This window comes from Saccostrea echinata, unplaced genomic scaffold (assembly GCF_033153115.1).
Source record: "Saccostrea echinata isolate AGI-Se365-2 ecotype Australia unplaced genomic scaffold, CSIRO_AGI_Sech_v1 ptg000009l, whole genome shotgun sequence".
NCBI classification, from domain to species: domain Eukaryota; kingdom Metazoa; phylum Mollusca; class Bivalvia; order Ostreida; family Ostreidae; genus Saccostrea; species Saccostrea echinata.
In genome coordinates, this window is record NW_026889758.1 from 23497130 (window position 1) to 23519068 (window position 21939).

The 21939-nt window shown below is 33.9% G+C and overlaps 3 protein-coding genes across 3 annotated transcripts in view; all 3 read left to right on the top strand.

Annotated features, from left to right (window-relative positions):
• Nucleotides 1–1921: 1921 nt before the first annotated feature.
• Nucleotides 1922–5049, top strand: LOC133182074 (uncharacterized). The gene is made up of 4 exons (XM_061316791.1): nt 1922–2001; nt 3475–3554; nt 4170–4201; nt 4412–5049. The coding sequence occupies exons 1-4, from the start codon at nt 1972–1974 to the stop codon at nt 5047–5049; spliced, it is 780 nt and encodes a 259-aa protein (XP_061172775.1). The 5' UTR covers nt 1922–1971.
• A 316-nt stretch (nt 5050–5365) lies between these two features.
• LOC133182549 (uncharacterized) lies at nt 5366–14864 on the top strand. Its single transcript, XM_061317397.1, has 16 exons — nt 5366–5474; nt 6295–6420; nt 6529–6651; nt 8607–8681; nt 8904–9034; nt 9174–9260; nt 9733–9822; nt 10898–11020; nt 11230–11410; nt 11686–11832; nt 11917–12002; nt 12126–12196; nt 12373–12659; nt 12822–12957; nt 13041–13114; nt 13276–14864. The coding sequence occupies exons 1-16, from the start codon at nt 5366–5368 to the stop codon at nt 13287–13289; spliced, it is 1860 nt and encodes a 619-aa protein (XP_061173381.1). The 3' UTR covers nt 13290–14864.
• Nucleotides 14865–18767: 3903 nt separating this feature from the next.
• Nucleotides 18768–21939, top strand: part of LOC133182550 (uncharacterized) — a 34370-nt gene continuing 31198 nt past the window's right edge. The window contains exon 1 of the mRNA XM_061317398.1: nt 18768–18812. Within this exon, the coding sequence (XP_061173382.1) occupies nt 18768–18812 (45 nt within the window). The remainder of the gene's footprint in view (nt 18813–21939) is intronic.

A 21939-nucleotide genomic window follows, 5' to 3' on the forward strand; every position in this document is an offset into this window, starting at 1 on the left:
TGGAGAAAACTTGTCAACAGCCAGAATTAAGTCCTTTCCATTCTTTTCCTCCTCCATCTCTTCACAGAAATAATTTACAAACTGCTCATCACAGAGATTGATGTTGTCCATCTGATCCACCACATGACCTTGAAGGATCTCTGTAATCATTCTCTTAGCCATGTGTCTGCAGTTAAACCCATGCAGCTCTATCTCAGTTCACCTCCTCTTCTCAGACATTAAGGCAGGAACCCTGAGATGTTTTGCCAGGAGGTAGGCAGGGCAGATTATGGTAGCATGGTCTTTCCAATTGTGTGCAAAGGACAAGTGAGCTGCAATACCGATCAGTGGATGGAGCAGTCTGTAGCAATGAAGATAGTCCTCCTGGATGAGAAATGGACCCCTGGTGGTGTTTATGTGAGTGTTGGGCTCCAACATCTCTCTGGCTTTTCTTTGATATTCCACAATGTGCCTGTTTTTACGGCTTACTGGGCAGTACTCTGCCAGAATGGCTATATGTTTGTAGTTCTCCTCCTTCTCTGCCTCCATGTAGTCTAGTGCTAGATCCTTATCAGTTATTTTGGATAGATCAATACAGTCATCATGGCAAGCAGCATAAAGAAGTATGGTTTCCTTGATCCCATCTGTTCCATGGTAAAATTCTATGTCCGAGATTAACTGTAAGATAAACATAATCATTTTGAATATTCTGATTAAAGATGACTTTCTGTTCTTTATTTTTGATTTTCTATTCTTAATACTTACTTTCATTCAATGACACAAGATATTGGTCTTATATCTTCAAGTGTTTTGTGTCTGATTAGTTCTGGTAGAGGTGGGAATCTGGGCGTGTCTTTCCACGCTGGTCTGTCGGGATTTTCATTCAGAATGTGACGCAGTTCGGAGGGTGGTTCGTGGATCAGTTTCAGTATCAATGCATAATCCATTATTTGTCAGAGCTGCCATTATTTACTTTATATGACTGTAATTCAAGTATTCAGTTAATACAATTTAAGTATATATCTGACATATGCAAAATATTAAAGCGAGTACATGCTTTAATTTTCAAAACAGTGGCAAACCTGGATGTTCCGACTTTACGTGATGAACACCATAAAGTAATAATTTATTAACTACTCGTATTTTTAGATAAGGGGATTCCCAAAATAAGAAAGAATTACCTTGCAATGTACTAGTTAACATAATCATGAGAGGGGCGTAACTTGACTTTAAATTCTAGTGAAGTAAAACCGTAGTGGCTTGGGGCCGCCTTAGGCCCCTAGCAGGTACAGAGCGGAACCCGGGGAAGGGGTGGGAGATTAACCCCCCTTCCGACGGAAATGGATCTGGGGGTTTTAGAATGCATAAATGATACAGAAGTTTGATCGATTTTACTGGTTTCATTATTGAATTATAACAGAAGACATTCAACGACAAAAAGCCTGAATATCATGAATTCTTTTTTATCTGAAAGATATGTAATCAATTACATCTCAAACAATGAAAATTTCACATATTAGATAACTTGTAATTTAATTTTTTACTATATATGATAAGGAAATTAGTTAATAAATATTTTGAACATTAGAAATTGTTGATTATCAATGACACATCTCAACCTGAAGAAAGATAGAGGGCCTCGGCAGATCGTTAAAAATTGACAAATTGCCAGGTTTCCGAAAAATTTCCTATTTCTATAAATAGAACAGTAATTTTATCAGGAAATTGCTACTAGTAATTAGATCTTGCACAAAGGTATGTTACATCTTATTATTTCTTATACGCACATTCGTTATAATATTTAGAACATGTACATTATCATATGATCGTATGAAGCTTTTTATGTCGAAAACGAAAGTACTCTGCATTTCGCTTAAGTAAACTAACCCGATTAAAGTTTATTAAGCATATTTCGAAAGTAGAAATTATTTGTGATAGGGAAAATTCAAGTATCTATTATTGCAGGAAAACGGATGTGGCCACTAGAGAACCATGGATTCCAAAGATAACGTATCTGAGCAAGTAAGTAAACACTAATTATTCTTACATACAAAACCCTAATATATCTATAGAACACTTATAAACTGTAAATATAATACAACATACTTTTATTTCAGAAAACTCAATGTAACACAAATCTTTATATCATAATTATCTGATCATTCCAAATACAGACTGTCCCCTTCCCAAATCGAAAATAGATCAAGAAAGAATAGCTTTCCATGTCATGGATTATTTGAATGTAAAAACCATCTAAACTTTGCACATATATTTAGAGAAAGTATACATTAATTTTGATTTGTTTATACCAAATAAAGCAACAATAATTTCTCGCCTTGCAAATGGGTCAAGGTTTTTTCAGGGGATCGAGGAGGATTATTTCCAAAATCAGTAACACAGTTTCTGGTATTACTGTTCAATTTTGAGTAGGAGAAAAATAAATCAGATGAGCCACAACGAAAGCGTTGTTGCCTTGGATTTCTGCCCCCTCCCCCCCCCCCCCCACACACACACAGAGTAGACAAGTGAAAACAATAATAAATAAATGCAAAAAAATTATCAAGTTCTGAATTGTTTCCGAAAGAGAGAATATTTTTATTTGAAATTTTATCTCGGAAAAGAAAGTTAACCAAAGTACACAGAAACGAAACGTAATATTTCTTTTTATTAAAGATATAATTTTCAATTTATAGTAAAAACCAGCAGTTTGTTTCCTTTCATGTTCACAAAAAAATCAACTTTAATTATAATATCTATTTATTCATGTTTATAATTTTAGGACATTTTAATTCTAATTAAAATTAAAACAGTTTATTGAATGAATATCCGATTTTATAAAATACAGTTAAACTTCGGTTTCTCGAACACCGATATCTCGAATACCATTATAATATACTAGATAATATAGATGATAATCAGTACTGTGTTGTTGAATAAGGAATTAATTTCACAAGAGACAGGATTTTGCTGCACTTCTGATATTCTTTCACACTGTGACATCATATCACTTTTATTCAATAAATAAATAGTGATTATCACACGTAGTGATCATATTGAAGCATAAAATAGAAAAAATAACTCCCGTTTTATTTCTTCCCTTTGGGCGACAATCTTTCACATTATTTAAAAAATAAATTCGAAAAATGCTTCATTTAAATTTCCATATTTTTCTCGCTTAAATTTGCAAACCTCCACCGACAACTGATGGCTTCCATTGACCAAACATAAGGAAAAATTCTCGAAAAGACGTAAAATTAACAAACATTACTTACAGGGAATTTTCATATCTTCGACTCTTTAAAGTTATTTTTTTAAGAGATGGAGAGGGGTCTGGGACATATTTTAAGATTTATGTATATCTATGTATTTAAAATATATTGTAAAAGAGATTTCCATGAAGATGGTTTTAAAAGACCAAAAAAGGGTTAAAATTCTGAAGAGACTTTTACGAAATGAATTTATTTCTTTAACCATGCATGTACTTTATTTTTAAAGTTACAAGACTTGACAAGAAAAGTGACTGAGCTGGAAAAATCGAACAAAACAATTCTGAAGAGCTTAAATGAAAAAGAAAGGTATGTAATAACTTGGAATAAACTTGAATACACACCACATACAGGTGTGCAAAATTATTAAATTTCAACACTCCTCTGACTACGTTGAGCTTTATGTGTTGTTTAACTTTAAATAATCAAAATGGCAAAAGAGAACATTTTGTTGTTTCTGAGTTGAGAGTGTTTATACACTGTACTTACATATTCGTCACACCACGAATTGCAATTTTAGATAATCAGTGCATTGCTTTTGTACATTTAAATTTAAAATTGTTTCGTGTATATCCCTTGCAATTGTTGACCAGGATCTGAATGCTTGGTCTCTTCGACTTCTCATCAGCAATTCGAAAATTTTAATCTTTTTTTTTAATAAGTCTTAAAATTATCTCACCTATAAAAAGTTTCATCACTCTCATATGATTAATCTGTTTCCAATATCTTATATATATACATGTATATACCAGCAAAAATGCTTTATGAAGTGATCCATGGATACTTTTAAGAGATTTGGCAACGACAAAATTGTTAGGCAAAAGCATATAAATCACTTGATTTATTGGCTCAGATTTGCTGAAAATTGAATGAAAAAATTCAAATATTTAATCACAATTGAAATGTTCTTCTTCACTTCTTCAGGTCCCAAAAGTTTGTAGACAAGAAATGGACAGGTATGTTTTCAAACAAAAGATCACAGAGTAAAATCTGCTCAGCTTTACCCGTGTTGCTGGATTATTATCTTTCGTTATCGCGATATACACCTTTTTTTTTTATTTTTATACCATAATAAATAAATTCTTGCTCTCCTTTCTATTCTCCATAACGAATTCTGTAGAATTTTTCCAATTGTCAAATTAAAGCCAATAAAAATTACCATGTAGATTTCGGCAAAACGCTGCAATCGATGAAGGAAAAAAGCGACACATCCGACAAGGAGATCCGATTGCTGAGAGAGAACTTGCACCGACTTAATGCTAAAGTAGAGGAACTCAGTCAATCAGTAAATGGTCTTAACTATGGACATAAAGAAGGAACAAGAAACCAAGCAAAGGTTATCCCACACTCCCAAAATGGTCCTAAAATTACTATAAGAAAACTTCAGGCTGTTGGCGATGGCAAAAGTGTTCCATCTACCAAAACGTCTATGAACAAACCAAATAACACGGAAGCTGTAATAGGTACAAAGGAACAAGTTCCGGTGTCAGAAGAACACAAATCAGAACCTAAGAGCAGTGAAAATAAAGAGGAAGATATAAGTAAAACTCCAAAATCCCCAATTAAATTTAACCAGCTTGGTCTTCGTGGACGCACGACCTCACTGGAAATTGACAACCGTGTGCGTTTGATGCAAGGAAAGAGCATTGAAAAGGGTCAAACCACTAATCCGATGGCTACTCCTTCATCAGAAAGTGTCAAAGAAGAGAGAGAAGACAAAAAGAATCTTCCAACCAGAGACGAAATTAAAAAAATAACGAAGGGAAGACAAACTCGGAGGAGTGGAGAAAGGCCAAAACTGTAAGTCCTCCATGTTAAAAGAAAATGAGATTTCCTCCTGGAAATGTGTGGGTTTTATTTTAATTGAAAATTGAGCCATTAGGTTATTTGTATGCTGAATGAAAGAGACATCTGATAGAAATATTTGTCTTTGTCTTATAGAACTATTCAGCACGCAGCTGGAGCTAGAAACGAATACAAAAATTTAGGTATATGGAAAAACCTTTTCTCTTCTTTAGTTTTAATATTGAAAATTTAATAATTTTATGTTTGAAAAAAAAATGAAATGTAGATAAAGCAATGCAGCATAATGCTACATTTTTCCTGATTAATCTTTGAACATGATGGACTTCCTAACTTCAGCTGGACTCAGTAAAGATCCACAGGCGGTGCCGGATATTCGGGAAATGAGCACATGGAAAACGATGGCCGAGGCCGAGAGAATAAGAGGTAAAAGAGAAAATGGAGATAAAGAAACGATGGAAATTCTCTCTCTCTCTCTGTGTGTGTGTGGGGGGGGGGGATTTAATTTTGTTACAAATAAATCTTACAAGTACGTTCTTTGATTTCAGAGTTATTTTAAATAGTCATGTTCAAAACGACAAGAATTTTGTTTGTTTGAAAGTTAAAAACGATAGGGTGTGGTAAGGTTACAGTAAGGCGTCTGGTGAAGATATTAAGCGCGCGTGCAGACAACTATGTTGTTTTGAAAAATGTCCGAGTACTCAATTCCTGAAAAATCATTGCCGTAAGGCATTGTTGGTGCCGAAACAGATTGCTTTATAGGAATTGAGGGGAACCAAAATAAGGCCCTGAGATATACCAGGATATCTCTTAATTGAATTCTACCTACAGCACCGTTTATGTTAATTCTTTCTGCGATGAACAGCTGAGAAAATTTACAAAAACTGATCCAAAACGCATTAAAATTTCGAAGGAATGAAGAGGCCAATAAATTTTTTTGTAGAATATTATTTGCAATGGTTTATTTTTCCTCTGTTTAATTGTTACGAGAAAAAAAAATGAAAAGTGTAGGAAAAATATTTTCCAAATACATGTAAAAACTATAATCACTACCACCTCAACTCTATTCCTGAACAACAAAAATTTGCTAGGAAAAAGGTTCAGACGACAGTGTTTTTTAAGATATGAAGCAATTAATATCAAGGATTGTTAATTTCATGGTGAATAGAAACTGTAACGGTTTTAAGTTCCAGTGAGAATGTCCTACAGGAAAGTGTACTTTTCACTTAAATTTTCAATACTGTAGGATTAAGTTTAACAACCATAAAGAGGGGAAAGGGACCAGATACATGTCTGTTGTTAGACATTTCTGGCAGCATGGAAGGGGACATGTTTGAAGAGATGATAAATACAGCCAAAACCTTCGTTAATGGTAAGAAATGTAATTCCAACAAACATGAAAGTAAAATAGAATTTCAAATTATATATTTTGTGCTTTTGCCCCAATCAATTCATTTTCGATATTTCCTTCTCTATGCAGGAATTTCAGAGGTAGCGAAAGTGCTTGAGATACAGGAGAACATTGGAATTGCTACATTTGGAGAACAGACGAGAGTTGTGCAGCACATGACTAACGACTACGATAAAGTGTTAGAAGCACTAGGTATGATATATCTTGCAGTTAGTGAAAAGTAAAATGACCCAGACTGGGCACGATAAAGTGTTAGAGACACTAGGTATGATGTATGTCGCAGTGAAAAAATGACAAAGCTGTGTATGGGGCACGATAAAGTGTTAAATAGACTCGATATTGCACTGAGATTTATCTCAAATAAAAGAATACCGGTAGATGGTGTTAGTGTATCTATAGTTTGAATTAAAAATGGTTATATTTTCGAAATTCTTAATTGTTTGAAAATACAAAGTACACAAAATATATTGAGTTTTGTATCACAAAATGGACATTGCTATTGGTAATCGTTACAAGCTACGGATTTTGTGTCCATTCTATTTCCACAAACCCATGGCTGCATACTACAAAGTTCACTGTTAAGTGACGCCAGATTTTTCTTTACGAATGAAATGCTCTATAGCAATTTTGAATATCTTTACGTGGCATAATGAAATAATGATCGTATGGCGTGGCAGATTTATTATAAAAATGCGATAAATCTTGTAGAACAGAGGCGAGTAAAATATATATTTTTTAAATACTTAAAAAGCTTTTAAACAATACAAAGACAGGGGTTTGCATGCAGATTTTGTGTGAATAAGTTGAATAACGTTACTCATTTGAACTCAGCCAGTGAAACAATGATCTAAAGCTCTTTGTCAGAAATTTTTTGTACAGTCAAAATGATCAATCTATCCTATAATTGGGTGTAACCATAACGAGCGTACACATCAACTCCTAATGTGTGTCATTTAATATTTACAAGGACGAGCACATTCTGCAGGAGGTAATCACGGGTTTGTGGAAATGAAATGGACACAAAACCCGTGGCTTGCGACGATGATTACTGAGTAGTTAAGAGTGAAATTTTAAGATAACGGTTATCATACTCCATTTAAACTATACAAATCGTGAGCAGAGCCAACGCGGACCTCAGAAAAGAGGGATGGGATAAGGTGCTATAAGAAAGTAAGCATCCCCTTCGACCAGTCACGCCTACTGTCTGCCCCTTGTCATGATCGGGTAAACGGGAAAATCCGTAGATAATTCAGTGTGAAAGGAACGGCCGAACAATTTGTATGAAAGGCATCAGTCAATATTCTATTCTATCAACAGATTGTTTTTACAAACAAGGTCATTGTTTCGACCAAAGAATCTGAAAAATGTTGACTTTAAACGGAATTGTAGATATCTTTCTACCATCAACTTATTTGTCAATGGCCTGCCTCGTCTTTAAAATTGTTCCTATGTAAAACGTGCTCTTGCGTATCAAATTAATTGGGAGACATAAGTTAACTCCAAGTTAACTCCACCATGAAGGTGATAATGTTGTATTGCTACATAAGTAAAGGAAGTCGACGATAAAAATATTTTTAATAAATTTCAGTCAATGTCTTTCTCTAGTAAAATATCTAAATATGGAGCAGATGTGTCTTTTATTTCGAGTTTAATGGGATATCGAATCAACATGGGAATAAAAGTGAATGTTGTTTGTTGATAAAACGTCGTCGATATACCTAAAGGTCGAATTGAAGACCACAACAAGAGACTTTTTCTTTCACACACAAGTTTCTTTTAATAAATTCTGCATCATAAGAACATAAACAGGTTTGCTAATAGCGGGACACAATAAGCACCCATGGGAATTCCAAGAGCCCTACAAGCAAAGACTGTTATTGCCTGCTTTGTCAGCATGAACCACAGCATATTGATTATGTGATCTAATTCTCTTTTTTCACTTCTGAATATAAAGCCATTATTTGAAGAAGTAAAGATAGAACTTTAGGTGAAATAATATTGGACCCGTAGTTTATGAAGTAAATAAACACTTACTTTTTTCATGTTATGAATCAGTTATTTGATTATTACATTGTCAGTTAGTTATTTGATAATTATCTTTTAAATTAGGTTTAATCGGTTATTTTATTATTATTATTTATTACTAGATTTACTGACCCCTGGAGGGCCCTCCCCTGTATCTGCTGGTTTGTACATGGCTCTGGCTTGCTGCTTAGGACATGGTAAGTAAGATAATTGATCTTCATCTTCAAACGCAAAAAAAAAATGTTTTAATATATACCGAAAATATTTATTTATTTAAGCCAAATACAACTTTTTTATATTCTTTTGAATGACTTTCTATAGTGGGCATACATTGCATATTCAGAATAAATTTCCATATGCTTTAATTTCTGTAGTTTTTTTTTAAAGTAATTACATAATAATTTTATCTTTTTTAACAGCTCCTCATACTACAATTCACGACATTCCCGTCGCCCCCCGGATCGTTTTTATAACTGATGGCAAAGGAACTCCCGACATAATAGCTTCTGGAGAAGACGATTTTCCAACCAATAAGGAAACAACCCTGATGGTTTGACATTTTAAGAATGCTCGAAATAAATATAAACTACTGATATTTATGAAAAAATTATAAAGTCTTAGAATTTGTTTTGAATTTTTTGAATATTATTAGATATTTTCCAACTTCAGCCGTATTTTGCATTTTTAAGAAATACCTCTGGTTGAATGAGACAGTTGAGGATTTGGAGAAAAGGAAACACAGAGTTTATTGTGTAACGCTAGAAAAAACAGAGACGGTGAGATATCTATCTGAAGCATACAATTAGTTTGGATGGTCTTAGGATTTGTTGTGTTATGTTTACTTCAAAACAAGATCAATATCATTACTTTGTATTTCTCTACTTAAAAAGTAAATAACTTTTCACTGCATTCAGTGATATGGTCCATTTCACAGCGTATATTTTTTCATGGTCAATATTATGGTTATTCTAACATTTTGGAGATCTTATTGGAAAAGTGTACAAATGAAGTCAGGCGACCCAGATGTCGACATCAATAGTTTCAAAACGGTGTATGTGCAGGAGCAGGAATTCTTTACAGATATAAATTTCTTCAATAGAGAAAAAAAACAGATTCAAAATTTCACGCATTAACAAAAAAGCATGGTTGTTCATTGTCAAGCATTATCAAATATGCAAAATCTTGGATCATTATCACTTCAAGAGGATAGAAAGTTCATCATTACAAATTTTATATCCTTTGATTCAGGATATGATAGAAATAATCTGTAAAAAGACACATGGGAAGATATACAAATCAGAGGAAATTGACAAGTTGGTTCGTATGACACAAAACACAGTAAGTTTTTTTCTTTACATATACATGTAACTAAAACTACTTAAAATAACAAACACGAGAAAGATAATTCAAGACAACAATTTCACTTGCATATTTTTGTAAATGCATTTTAAACAATCTATTCTGACTTCTAATAATATATGACTGAAAAAAGAACACAATTACATGAGTGTACTATTTATTATAAAATCATGACTACTTTATAACTTTCACCTCTTGTATTGAACATTTTATGTTTTAATTTCGCATTGATATATGCTTTTTTTCATTGACTCTTTTTATTGTTGTCATCCTATGTCTTTAAAATTAAAGCTTTTAATTACTTTTATATTTTTCCAACGTATGTTTTTCATATTTCTGTATAGACAGAGAGAAACGACTTCATGTTTTTTCACAAATATTGATTGTTTTATATTTTAAACAAGTACTTTACGGGATGTTGGCATCAATGCTCACATATTAGGCAACATTGCTCTTATTAACACTAAAAGAGAAGCATTGAAACCCTTTAGTTGTGTGCTCTCCTCTGACTAAATATGAAAAAAAACCTTTACTCCATCCTCATTCAGAGCCAGAAGTCCTAAACAACCTTGAATTAATACCACATGAGAAAGACTGCATGAGGAAATGAAAGATGTTTAAAAACAAATCTCTATTCCCTTGCAAGACACCAAAACGATAGTTTAGTTAACCGTGACCCCAGGAACTGGATTTAAAATAAAGAAAATCTTTTCTATATAAGAATGTTTTCAAATCAATTTAAGTAGTTGTTGTCTTTGCAGCTCAAAAAAAAATGATTTTGAAGAAAATTATGTAAATTAATTCCTATAAAACGCATTACTTTAAAATCACTAATATTTCATGGGGGTTAAATTTTCGTTGTTTTCGAGGTTTGATAAAACCCACGAATTCATGTCCTCCACGAATTTTAAATTTTAAAATATATAAAAACTCAGCACTTCTTTATATACGAAACAAAATCCCACGAACCATTATTTTTCCTCAGACCACGAAAATATATGATTTTGCAGTATAAAATGCGAAAATAAGTTAAAAACTGTAAATTTGATTGAAGTTGCAGGCTATTATCATGATGAAACAGGGGCTGGATTTTGAGAATGCTGATTTGTCTTGGATGGAGATACTGGGTTTGAGTGATAACCCACTGCTCTCTGGTCTTGGACTCGGAAACAACTTTGTAAGTATTTGGATTTAAAAGAAGAAAATGCAATGTGAGGATAAATGGTATTTGAGAACATATACAATTAATTGCTTCTTTTGAATAAATGAAACACTTACTAATGAAATATGCTTAAATATCTATTACAATATGAATGTTACACATGGCTGATTTATATTTCATAATTTCTCAAAAGTATGAAGAGATACATTTTTTTACTCTATTAGGAAGAAGTTGTTCATCTGGGTAAATACTTTAGTAGCCTTCAAGACAATTCTGAAGAAAAGGTTCATCGGGAACTTAAGGAGTCAGATTTACCATCCCTGGGAGCCAGGGTAAGAAGAGGACCGGACTGGAAGTGGGGGAATCAGGATGAAAATGGTCCAGGGACCGTCATCGGTCATGACGGTATAACAATGTATAGCTTCAATAAACGAATGCTTCCATTATGAGCGTCTTATTTTTTAAAAAAATATTTTGTAGCTAAAGCAGTACAGAGGAAAAGGGGAAAAAGTATTTTAAAAAATTCTATGAAATATGACTTAACAATGAAGTTTTGGACTAGTTTGTTAAGTAATTAGGAGCATTATAATTGGTTTCAGTTTAAGAATGACCCACCTGTCTTAGATCTAGAGAATCATTTTTTACAGTAATAAAGACGATATCCTTTATACCTTTAACAGGGGAGACTTGTGTATGGGTAGAGTGGGACTCTGGACACAAAAACACCTACAGATGTAATCCACTTCTGGGTTACGACCTTTTGGTTGTGGACGAACCGCGAGTTCTCAAGGGAGAAATGATCGCCGTGGGTTGTCTGGTAGAGAGAGGTGATCAATTCAAAAAGGATTAATTAATGTCTGTTGTCATTTAAAAACTTTTACGAGACGATGTCATTACTGTCTATATTGTAGGAGAGCACTGGCGATATGGCGACCAAGATGGCGGTAAAGGGAATGTGGGAGTAGTCATCAATGTTAAAGAAAATGGGCTGATCATAGTAAGATTTGCCAAACAATACATGTACGTGGGAGAAAGTGTCCTCTGCATTACAATAAGCCGTCTAAATTAATGATCATGTATTGACTGCAGTTTTCTTCAATACGATTTGTCTTTCTTTTAGGTGAGATGGCCAAACAGGGAGAAAGTAAGATATAAATTTGGATTCGATGGATTCTTTGAGGTGAAAATATGGTATGTTTACAAAAAAGGGCTATTGAAACATCAAATTGATTTAAAAATTTCAATTTAATATGCAAGGCTGAATTCAAAGAAATGGGAGTATAGTACTAAATATAAAACCATTATTATCGAAGGAAAAAAGAAAGAAAATATAAATATATTGAATGTTCTGTTCATTTCTGTATTAGTGACCGTAAGAATGTATACGGAAGTGTTGGTTCGTTAAAAACCCATGTTTGGGGTTCCGGAAGTGCACTAGGAGGGGAGACGGATCTACCATCAGAGGGTGCCACTGCTTCTGATACTTCAATTCTTGAAGATCTTTCTGATAAAGAGACGATAGAGTCGAAAGAGGGGGACGAAATCAAAGACAAAGACATTAATAAGACAATGACGGTCGAGGAGCTGAATAGAAGAAACAATCAGAGGAGCGTTAAAATCGAAGATGCAATGCCGTCAACTAGAGGGAGAAAATGTTTGTATCCTACATCTCACATTTGAATAAAGTTTGAAAAATATTCAGTTTTATTATGTTCTTTGCATAGTTTTGTGAAATAATCGGTGATTGTACATATTTATATACATGTATATTTATATTGAAGTTATATACTATTAAATCATTCATTTTTGTTAGCAGCTGTCTCTGATATTCAATGGCGATATCTAAAGGATGACTTGTGGTGCGAGTTTTCCCAGGATAACAGTAGGAAAATAGAAAAGGCATATGGTCGGAATACACAGGGATCAACTATTCTTGACCTCGAAGAGCATGTGTATGTCTCAGTTTCATACTCCACATCAAATTTAGCCTGCTTAAGTGTTGCACAGGAATAATTCAGATCCGTTTATATTTCAGATGGAAAGTTTCCTTCTCTGATATGAAAATGAAATGTGAGAAAACACATGCAACGATGCTAATTCAGCGGAATGGTAAGTTTTTAAATACATGTATTTCACAACTCAGAGTGTTTTTACATACAACGTAAGTAATTCATCTAAGGTGACAGAATGCTGCAAAAGTTTGCCAAGTAAGGAAATGTTTCCTTGGTATTTTAATGGCTTAATATTGGAGTTTTTATTGTATTTTTCAGAAATCAGAAAATGACGAAAAAACGGACAACAACGCATTGTGATAAATGAATTAAAATAAGACTAATTCAAAGATGTTGTAACATGCATTCATGTAGTCTTTCAAGTAATTATTTTCCATGTTATTAGCTCACCTGAGCCAAAGACTCAAGTGAGCTTTCTGATCAAAATTTGTCCGTTGTCTGTCGTCGTTGTAGTTGGCGTCGTTGTTGCTTCACATTTTCATCTTCTTCTCCAGAACTACTGGGCCAATTTCAACCAAACTTGGCACAGAGTATCCTTGGGTGAAGGGAATTCAAGTTTGTTCAAATGAAGGACCACGCCTTCTTCCAAGGGGAGATAATTGAGAATTCATGAAAAATTTATGGCATCTTTCAAAAATCTTCTTCTCAAGAACCACTGCGTAAGAAAATATGAAACTTATGTGGAAGCATCCTCAGGTAGCATAGACTCAAGTTTGTTCAAATCATGACCCCCGGGGGTAGGGTGGGGCCACAGTGGGCGATCAATGTTTTACATAGGAATACATAGGAAGCATTTTAAAAACGTTCTTCTCAAGAACAGCAAAGCCTTGATTGGTCATATTTACATGGAAGCATCCTCAGGTAGTGTAGATTCAAGTTTGTTCAAATAATGACCCCCGTGAGTAGGGTGGGGCCACAGTGGGCGATCAAAGTTTTACATAGGAATACATAGGGAAAATAATTAAAAATCTTCTTCTCAAGAGCAGCAATGTCATGATTGGTCATATTTATATGGAAGCATTCTCAGATGGTGTAGATTCAAATTTGTTCAAATCATGGCCCCCGGGACTAGGGTGGGGCCACAGTGCGCGATCAAAGTTTTACATAGGAATACATAGGGAAAATCTTTAAAAACCTTCTCAAGAACAACAAAGCCATGATTGGTCATATTTATATGGAAGTATTCTCGGGAAGTGTAGATTTAAGTTTGTTCAAATCATGACCCCTGGGTGTAGGGTGGGGTCACAGTGGGTGATCAAAGTTTTACATAGGAGTTTATAAGAAAAATTTCAAAAAATCTTCTCAAGAACAGCAAAGCTATGATTGGTCATATTTATATGGAAGCATTTTCAGGTGGTGTAGATTCAAGTTTGATCAAATCATGACCCCGGGGTTAGGTGGGGCCACAATGGACGATCAGAGTTTTACACAGGAATATATAAGAAAATCTTAAAAAATCTTCTTCTCTAGAACAGCACAGCCATGATTGGTCATATTTATATGGAAGAATCCTCAGATAGTGTAGATTCAAGTTTGATCAAATCACGACCCTCAGGGATAGGTAAGGGTCACAATGAAAGTTTAAACTTGTAGGAAAAAAGTCACAGTTAGTCAAAAAAAATATGTTAGCATCCTTAGTTAGTGTAGATTCAATTTTGTTCAAATCATACCCCCTCCCCTCCCTGTTAGGGGTAGGTCGGGACCACTTATGCATTTAAGCATTGCAATACTAAAATGATTTTTGCTTTTTGCCTAGCCACAATGCTCAGGTGAGCGATGTGGCCCCCGGGCCTCTTGTTTTTATATTGTTTTACGTCTAAGTAATGAATAAAGTATGACATTGTGTTCTTTGGTTTATCTGATATGATAATATGGGAGACAATGACATGTAATTAATATATATAATTAAGATGACAATGAGAGTATGTTTGACAAAATATCCGTATCTGCAATTAATTGTATTCCTTGTGGAATGATGTTATCAGCTGATACAGCTCCTAGAAGGCCTTCTTATTTTTGTAATAAATTTTAGAGTATATGTGAATGCATATATGGTGATATATTGTATGTAAAAAGAATAATAAGAAATAATTTAAGACAGACAAAATGGTATATTAAATGTTGAACGGGGTAAAACGAGTTGGAATTGTAAAGATGCATAGGTAACATTGATTTATTTACTGCATTGTGTATATTAGGAATTTGAAGATTAAAATTATGGGGAAAATAAGACTTAAAATCACTACATCCTTAGATTGTAATATACTTACATGTAAGACCTATAAAATTGTGCTATGTTAAAAACAAAATTATAGAAATAATTTAAGTTGGACAAATGAAATATCAAATGTAAAAATGAGTAAAATTTTATATAATTATAAAAATGCATAATTAGTGATTTAAAAAATAGAGAATAATAAAAAAAAAAGTTTCGCATGGGTCAGGCAAATTTTATTCCATTCCTAAAAGTATTAGGTTTCATGAAAATCGGGTCTCGAAACCTCAATTGTCTACTTTTGTGGCAAGAAAATATTGCTAGCCCAGTACAAAAATATTGCATTGCTTCGTCCTCCAAATAGTACTATATACACGTGCGCAGAAAAAAAAAGTTACAATGAAGTATTTGATCCAAGTCCCAAAAAGTGAAATGACGGTTGATCGAGGATTTTCACACCACACAATATTCGAAAAAGATAATCAGAATATGTATATTTTACCTTTTCGTGCCCGAATTCAGTGTTGTTTACGAGTTTTGATAAAATTTGCGACGATGACAAACAACCTTCGTTTTCCCGTCACTTATTCATAACACTCTTTGCTTGCTTTAGAGTGTAATTCAGTTTGTAAAAAACTTCTCAATACTCATATTTTGGATAAATCTTTCGAATTTAAAATGATACATATATCACAGAAGAAAATTTGATTTTGATTCACTGTGTCATTTTTTTTACTGGCATGGTTTATGTGTAGCAGGAGAAGCAAGATAAATTAAAAATTGACTTTATTCTTAGATTGCAAGATACTTAAGATCCCTCTTTTTCGTAATGCAATCAAAATTGAAACCAATTCTTCGGATATATTATATATATTCTGACTGACAGCTGCTTAATAGCTGTCGGTGTATTTATATGAATCCCAGTGTCCGCCGTCCTCTATATAATTTTCCCTCACCAGAGAAAAACCTAGAATACTGTGTGTGTCGCTCAAGAAACCATTGCTATTTACATCATTTTTAAAAATATATATTTATTAATGTTACGTTTATCCACTGAAAATGAGATTTTAAAAAAACCTTGATATAAATATTTTATATTCTTAACTGAAACCCATCATCCATCCAAAATTGAAACCCAAAAGAAGGACATCGATTTTCTAACGTTTAGATTCGTAAAACAAGTACATGTCTACAGTCTCACTTGAAAAATAAATTTAGCTTTAGTGTGTTTATAAAACTGACAGTTATTGCTTTAAAGTTGTTTATAAAGAGGACACAAGTGTTTGCAGCAGTAGAATTCTTAAACGGATCTGTGGTATTTCTGAATTGCACACAACTAAGTATTATAATTACATGTATGAAATATATGGAGATAACGAACAGTATTCAAGTTCGAAAGTCCATTAAACAAATTTTGGAGAAGAGCAAAAACGGACCTCTAAAACATCAGAGGTGGGATCAGGTGCAATGGAGTGAGCATACCCTGCCGACCGGTCACACCCGCCGTGTGCTCCTTGTCATGTTCGGGAAATAACGGAAGAATCCGTCGACAATAATATGGTATTATTATTATTATATACTATTAAAGCATAGTTGAATACAGTATTACATGAAGTATACATGTACAAGCAATTTAAAATTTCAATGTAAATGACAACTTCCATTTACAAGACCATTTCAAAAACTTCAAAGAATCTTGAATCATATTGAGATGCATGAAATGAAAATTGATGCACGCAAAGATTTCAATTTCAAGCTTCATTTTGAGACTTTTTACATAAATAATGATTTTAAGAGTTATTGTTCCTAGCTGAGTATATGACAATGAGCCATAATTAGGTATGACAATGAGCCATAATTACATTAACCCTGAAAGGTGGACAGCAGTTAACCAGCGATGGCTTGTATAGCAATTTTGTATCACTGGAAAGGATCGACGGGGGAGGAAAGCCACGATGTTGAAGGGAACTGGATCCATTACTAAAATTATAAATGTACAAAACAAGAAGCAAAATGTAGACAGATGTTTGTTAAGAAAAAGCTAGATGATAAAAACTTGGTAATCTATCTGGATAATAAAATTTAATACAAAAAATAAGAGAAGGGGCTGGGAGGAAGGACGTTGTCTTAATAGAAAAAGAAGATACAATGCTCGCATGCGCAGCTGCGACGGGATAGATGAAGAATAGGACGATTTATCTCTCTTGCAATAGTGTGTCCGTGCATTCTACTTACCACTCATGGTGATAAGTTCACCACTTATTTTGAATGAATGTATAGAACAGGTGAATGACTGTACTTTTATTGCTTTATTATTACAAAATACAATACGAAACTATGCATGGTACAATTATTACATAACCAGATGAAATCCCTCCCTTGAATTTTATTGTTCTAATTCCAATAAAAAAATCTTTTAGTTTATTGACAGTTAATGACAGACTTATAGCAGGAATAAATAATTCATTTAAAATATAGCATGTAAATTAAGAGCAGAAGTAGATGTGCGCCCAAGCCCCTTCCCCTTTTTTGAATTGTTAAAATTTGAAAAGTATTAATTTTTTATAAATTGACATTTTCTCTTTACATGTTACCAAATGTATTTCGATACCTTTGTACTGGTTGCTCTTCCATTTCTATCAAGGATAACAGAAGCGATAAGGCACATTTCACTGAAAAAAAAGTCAGCGCTTTTTTTTGGGGGGGGGGGGTGTTAAAACAGCTTTTCACATGCGACGGGATAGGGTAAACTGAGATTACAAAAATATGACGAGTTACCACAGTGTATTCGTGTGCATTCTTCGACGATAAATGCATGGTGATCAGTTCCACTTACTTGGACTTAATTTTGCATTCAAGCTGTATTGAAGCACAGAAATTTGCGTGTTAGAGAATATTCCCAACTGTTTTTGAAAAATTCTGTTGAAGGTAGACAATATCTGCAATACAGGAAGAACATATGCATGTATAAATGTGCAAGTGGAAGAAAACAGCTCCAAAAATCGTTAATGCCTATTAAAATCCGAGATGCCTAGTTAGATGTGTCGTATCCCTGTACGAAAAGTTTTAACCTCAGGTAACCTTTAATTACTACATTTACTTGTACGTTTAGTAATGACGCAAAAATCGTAAACTTCGATTTGTCTCGACAATGCATGCAAAAATCGTAAACTTCGATTTGTCTCGACAATACATGTATTAAGTTTATAATAATTTTTAAACATTTTTTTCTTCACAGAAAGAAGGATGGAAAGTCATCAGCCTTTTAATTGCGTCCGAGCAAATATTTCAAATGGTAAGACGATGCCCCTGCTCCTGTCGATATTCACCCACTGCAACACACCATTGCCAGGTTGTGCAGGACACCAGGGTTAATTAGGGCTCCTTCTCAAATCATTCTCTGTGGGCTAAAGCAGCTGCGCGTCTTTGTTGCGCAGGTATGGATGAACAGCTGATTCAGTGAGAAATTATAAGCTATCATGTTGTAAATTTTGCATTTAACCCCCCCCCCCCCAGTAAATTCAAAATTTACAACATGATAAAGCGAACCTCTGAGAAACAAGACAATGGCGAAAACCAGGTACATGTAGTCCACCTATAACAAGAAGGCCGAAGATGTTGATCCTTCAACAATAGTGTCACGTCTGTGTCCAGCCAAGCCAAGAAATCACGTCCATTTTTCCACAGCGATGGAGTCAATAAAAGTGTAATTGATGCAAATCACCCATATTCCCCTATCGCTGGTGAGACAATTAACGGCAGCAGATTTGAGGGGGTGGATCCTAGTTTTCCGTTTTCTTTGTAAAAGAAAAATAAACTTCTACCCCAGGAAGTAGCCTCCTATGCCCTGAAAAAAAAATAGATTAGTTCCCGTCAAAAACCTTTATTTATTTACAAAATATGTAAAATGCACTTGACACAGGTACAAAAATTATAAAAATAGACTGGAAGGAAAAAAAAATCAAAAGGAAAAAATAATAATTTTATATGAATGGAACTACAATTGACTTAAGTTCATTTTCATTGGTCAATTACCGGTATGATACCTTAATAAGGCGCGAGACTTCCACAACAACCAAGTTCATCGTGCCCGATGTTAATTTATACTAGGAAAAAAATATTTTGATATGGAAACACTGAAAATTTGAAAGGCGTCTAATTTTTACTGAACAATTAATTAGTTTACTATAATTTATTTCACTTTCGTTGTCTTCTATTTTACTTTTTTAACCGCATATGATTTGCATGGAAAATCCCCCCCCCCCTCCAAAAAAGGACGGGAAAAAAGGTGCAAAGGCTTCTAAATAATAAGTATTCTAGCTTTAATTTAAAAACAGGAAAACTTAAGATCCTTCCCTCAAAACTTCTGACATTAATTGCCTCGCGCACATCTCCCTGGGGAAAAATCACAGATTAACGCTAATTCCGCTTTTATTGAGTTCGCTCTAGAACTAGAATGCGTACTTTTTCTTGGCATGTTTTTTTTGTAAATGTTTAGAAAGACGCCAGTGTTACAATAAATGTGAAGTTTAATTTGGAAGGCTTGTAGTAACATGCTAAGTTTCCGGGTATGAATTATACAAGTTCACAAGCTTTGTTTCTTCACTTCTTTTTTTCTGCAGTTAATTATACATGTAATTACCTGTAACTGTCCAATCAGTTAAAACTTATCGGATGGAGTGAAGGACTATAAGAACTTAACTGAACCTGGTCAAACAAAAGATGACGTTACAAAAATGTTTAAATGATTATGATAAAACTATTATTAACTTTCGGGGGGGGGGGGGTTACAATTATTTATAGCTAATAGAACAGCAATAACTGTCCAATATTAAGAAAGGACTTTAAATTTTAATCTCCAAGTATATATATACTTCCGAAATGCATCCTCTTCGAATGAAAATATAAAATCATTTTTAAAGAAACTTTCAAAATCAAATAAAAAATTTAAATGCATACGTTAAAATATGCTGTACGTTGTGCTAGTAACGTAATTTATACTCGACAAACCAAACAACGCATTACAAACAAGGAAGGTTTGTCGTAATCGCAGTACCATTGAAAAGTTCCTCGTTCGGTATGTGCGGAAAGAAATGTTTACAGTACTGCAACACCTGCTTTCGTTTTGTTGCAGGTTTGGGAATTTTCATTGGCTATTTATAGTGCTAGTCTCAATTGAACTCCGGCCGGAGTTGAGTAGTTATCGTTTTCTAATTTCTGATTGCAAAATTATTGATTTATTTCCGGGAATGTCAACTATAAGAGGTAAATATTTGTATAGTATTTTGATTGTGTGTTTAGGCCATTCCATGTTAAATGTATTTCTCTATTTAACGTTCACCTTCTAACGAAACACCAAGATCGATCAATAAAAAATGCACACTTCAGAATCATAAGTGACACAATACAAAAATTTATTTCATTTTTTTTCTTAGAAAACATACCATGAACTTGTATTTATATGTAAAATTAAGGAAGGTTATAAATGATAAGTTTCTAAATTTCTTTGATTGAGTTCAATAAATTCTCGATAAATTTAGAAAGAAAATAGATGTAATGTTTATTATATATACATAGTTCTAATTAAAATGTCGGGGCGTTGGGTTTGGGCGGAAGTGGGTATCAAATCTATAGAACAACTTTGAATTAAATCTACAGATAATCACCATTGTATTGATGGCCCTTTCTATGTTCAACGAAAATAGTTCGGACTTTTTTTTAGACTGGCAGTTATAATTATTGTTCTGATAGCGATGATTCCAGCTTGAACTGCTCCTATGTAAATGGTTATTCGTCTCGAAGTGGTTATCCCAGTTGTTGTAGCTCGATCTATTTCGATAATTATTAGTATGTCCCTTGCTCTCTTGATGTTGGATGCTAATAAAGATGTTCCTTCGGAGATATGTGAAATTTATCACTGGGATTCAGTAACTTAATTACTGCCAGATGTCCACGTCACATGTTCTCGTTGTCAGAAATATGAACTCCGGGATACTCCATGTAGTCCCTCTTTACCATCCCATCCAGGATCTCACAGTTTCCCTTAGCATGGGGTTGTCCTCTCGTGGTGTAGTTATAAATATGATAGTGTCAACGCCTTTCCACTTCTTTTTTAATAACATCAACCATCCCTCGTACTTTCTCTACACATTTCTCAGGATAATTTTTTCTAACTTCATTTGTTAAAGAAATATAAAGATAATCAAGCTCAATAGTCCATTGAAACAATACAAATCGGGAGCAAAGCAAACACGGACCTCTAAAAAAAAAGAGGTAGGATCAGGTGCCATGGAGGAGTAAACATCCCCTGTCGACCGGTCACATGATCGGACAAATCCGTAGAAAATTCTGTGTGTAAATAATGACCTATAGTTAGTTTAAAAAACGTTAGTCAGCATTCGACTTAGTGATAGATTGTATTAGCTGACAAGGTCATTGTATCAGCCATAAAATTTTCTGATGACTTTATACAAGACTGTTTATATACTTCTTTCATCAACTTGTTTGTCAGCAGCTGGTCTCGTTTTAGAAATTGTTCGTACGTGGAGCATGCTCTTGTGTATCGAATCAACTGGGAGCTATAAACCCTATATACAGGTGATAAGAGTGTATTGCTACATAATTAAATGAAGTTGACGATAGAAAAGTTGAAGCCAATACGTTTATCATTAAGTTTTGATGTTAGGTTACCATCAATGTCTTTTAAG

Excerpts from the sequence above, each read along its gene's own strand:
- LOC133182074 (XM_061316791.1), top strand. The coding sequence starts at position 1,972 with ATGGATTCCAAAGATAACGTATCTGAGCAA. Across the intron at positions 2,002-3,474 it reads AAGATAACGTATCTGAGCAA|TTACAAGACTTGACAAGAAA; the intron begins GTAAGTAAACAC and ends TTATTTTTAAAG. Across the intron at positions 3,555-4,169 it reads AGCTTAAATGAAAAAGAAAG|GTCCCAAAAGTTTGTAGACA; the intron begins GTATGTAATAAC and ends TCACTTCTTCAG.
- LOC133182549 (XM_061317397.1), top strand. The coding sequence starts at position 5,366 with ATGATGGACTTCCTAACTTCAGCTGGACTCAGTAAAGATCCACAGGCG. Across the intron at positions 9,823-10,897 it reads TTCGTATGACACAAAACACA|TTGCAGGCTATTATCATGAT; the intron begins GTAAGTTTTTTT and ends ATTTGATTGAAG. Across the intron at positions 12,958-13,040 it reads CTTGACCTCGAAGAGCATGT|ATGGAAAGTTTCCTTCTCTG; the intron begins GTATGTCTCAGT and ends TTTATATTTCAG.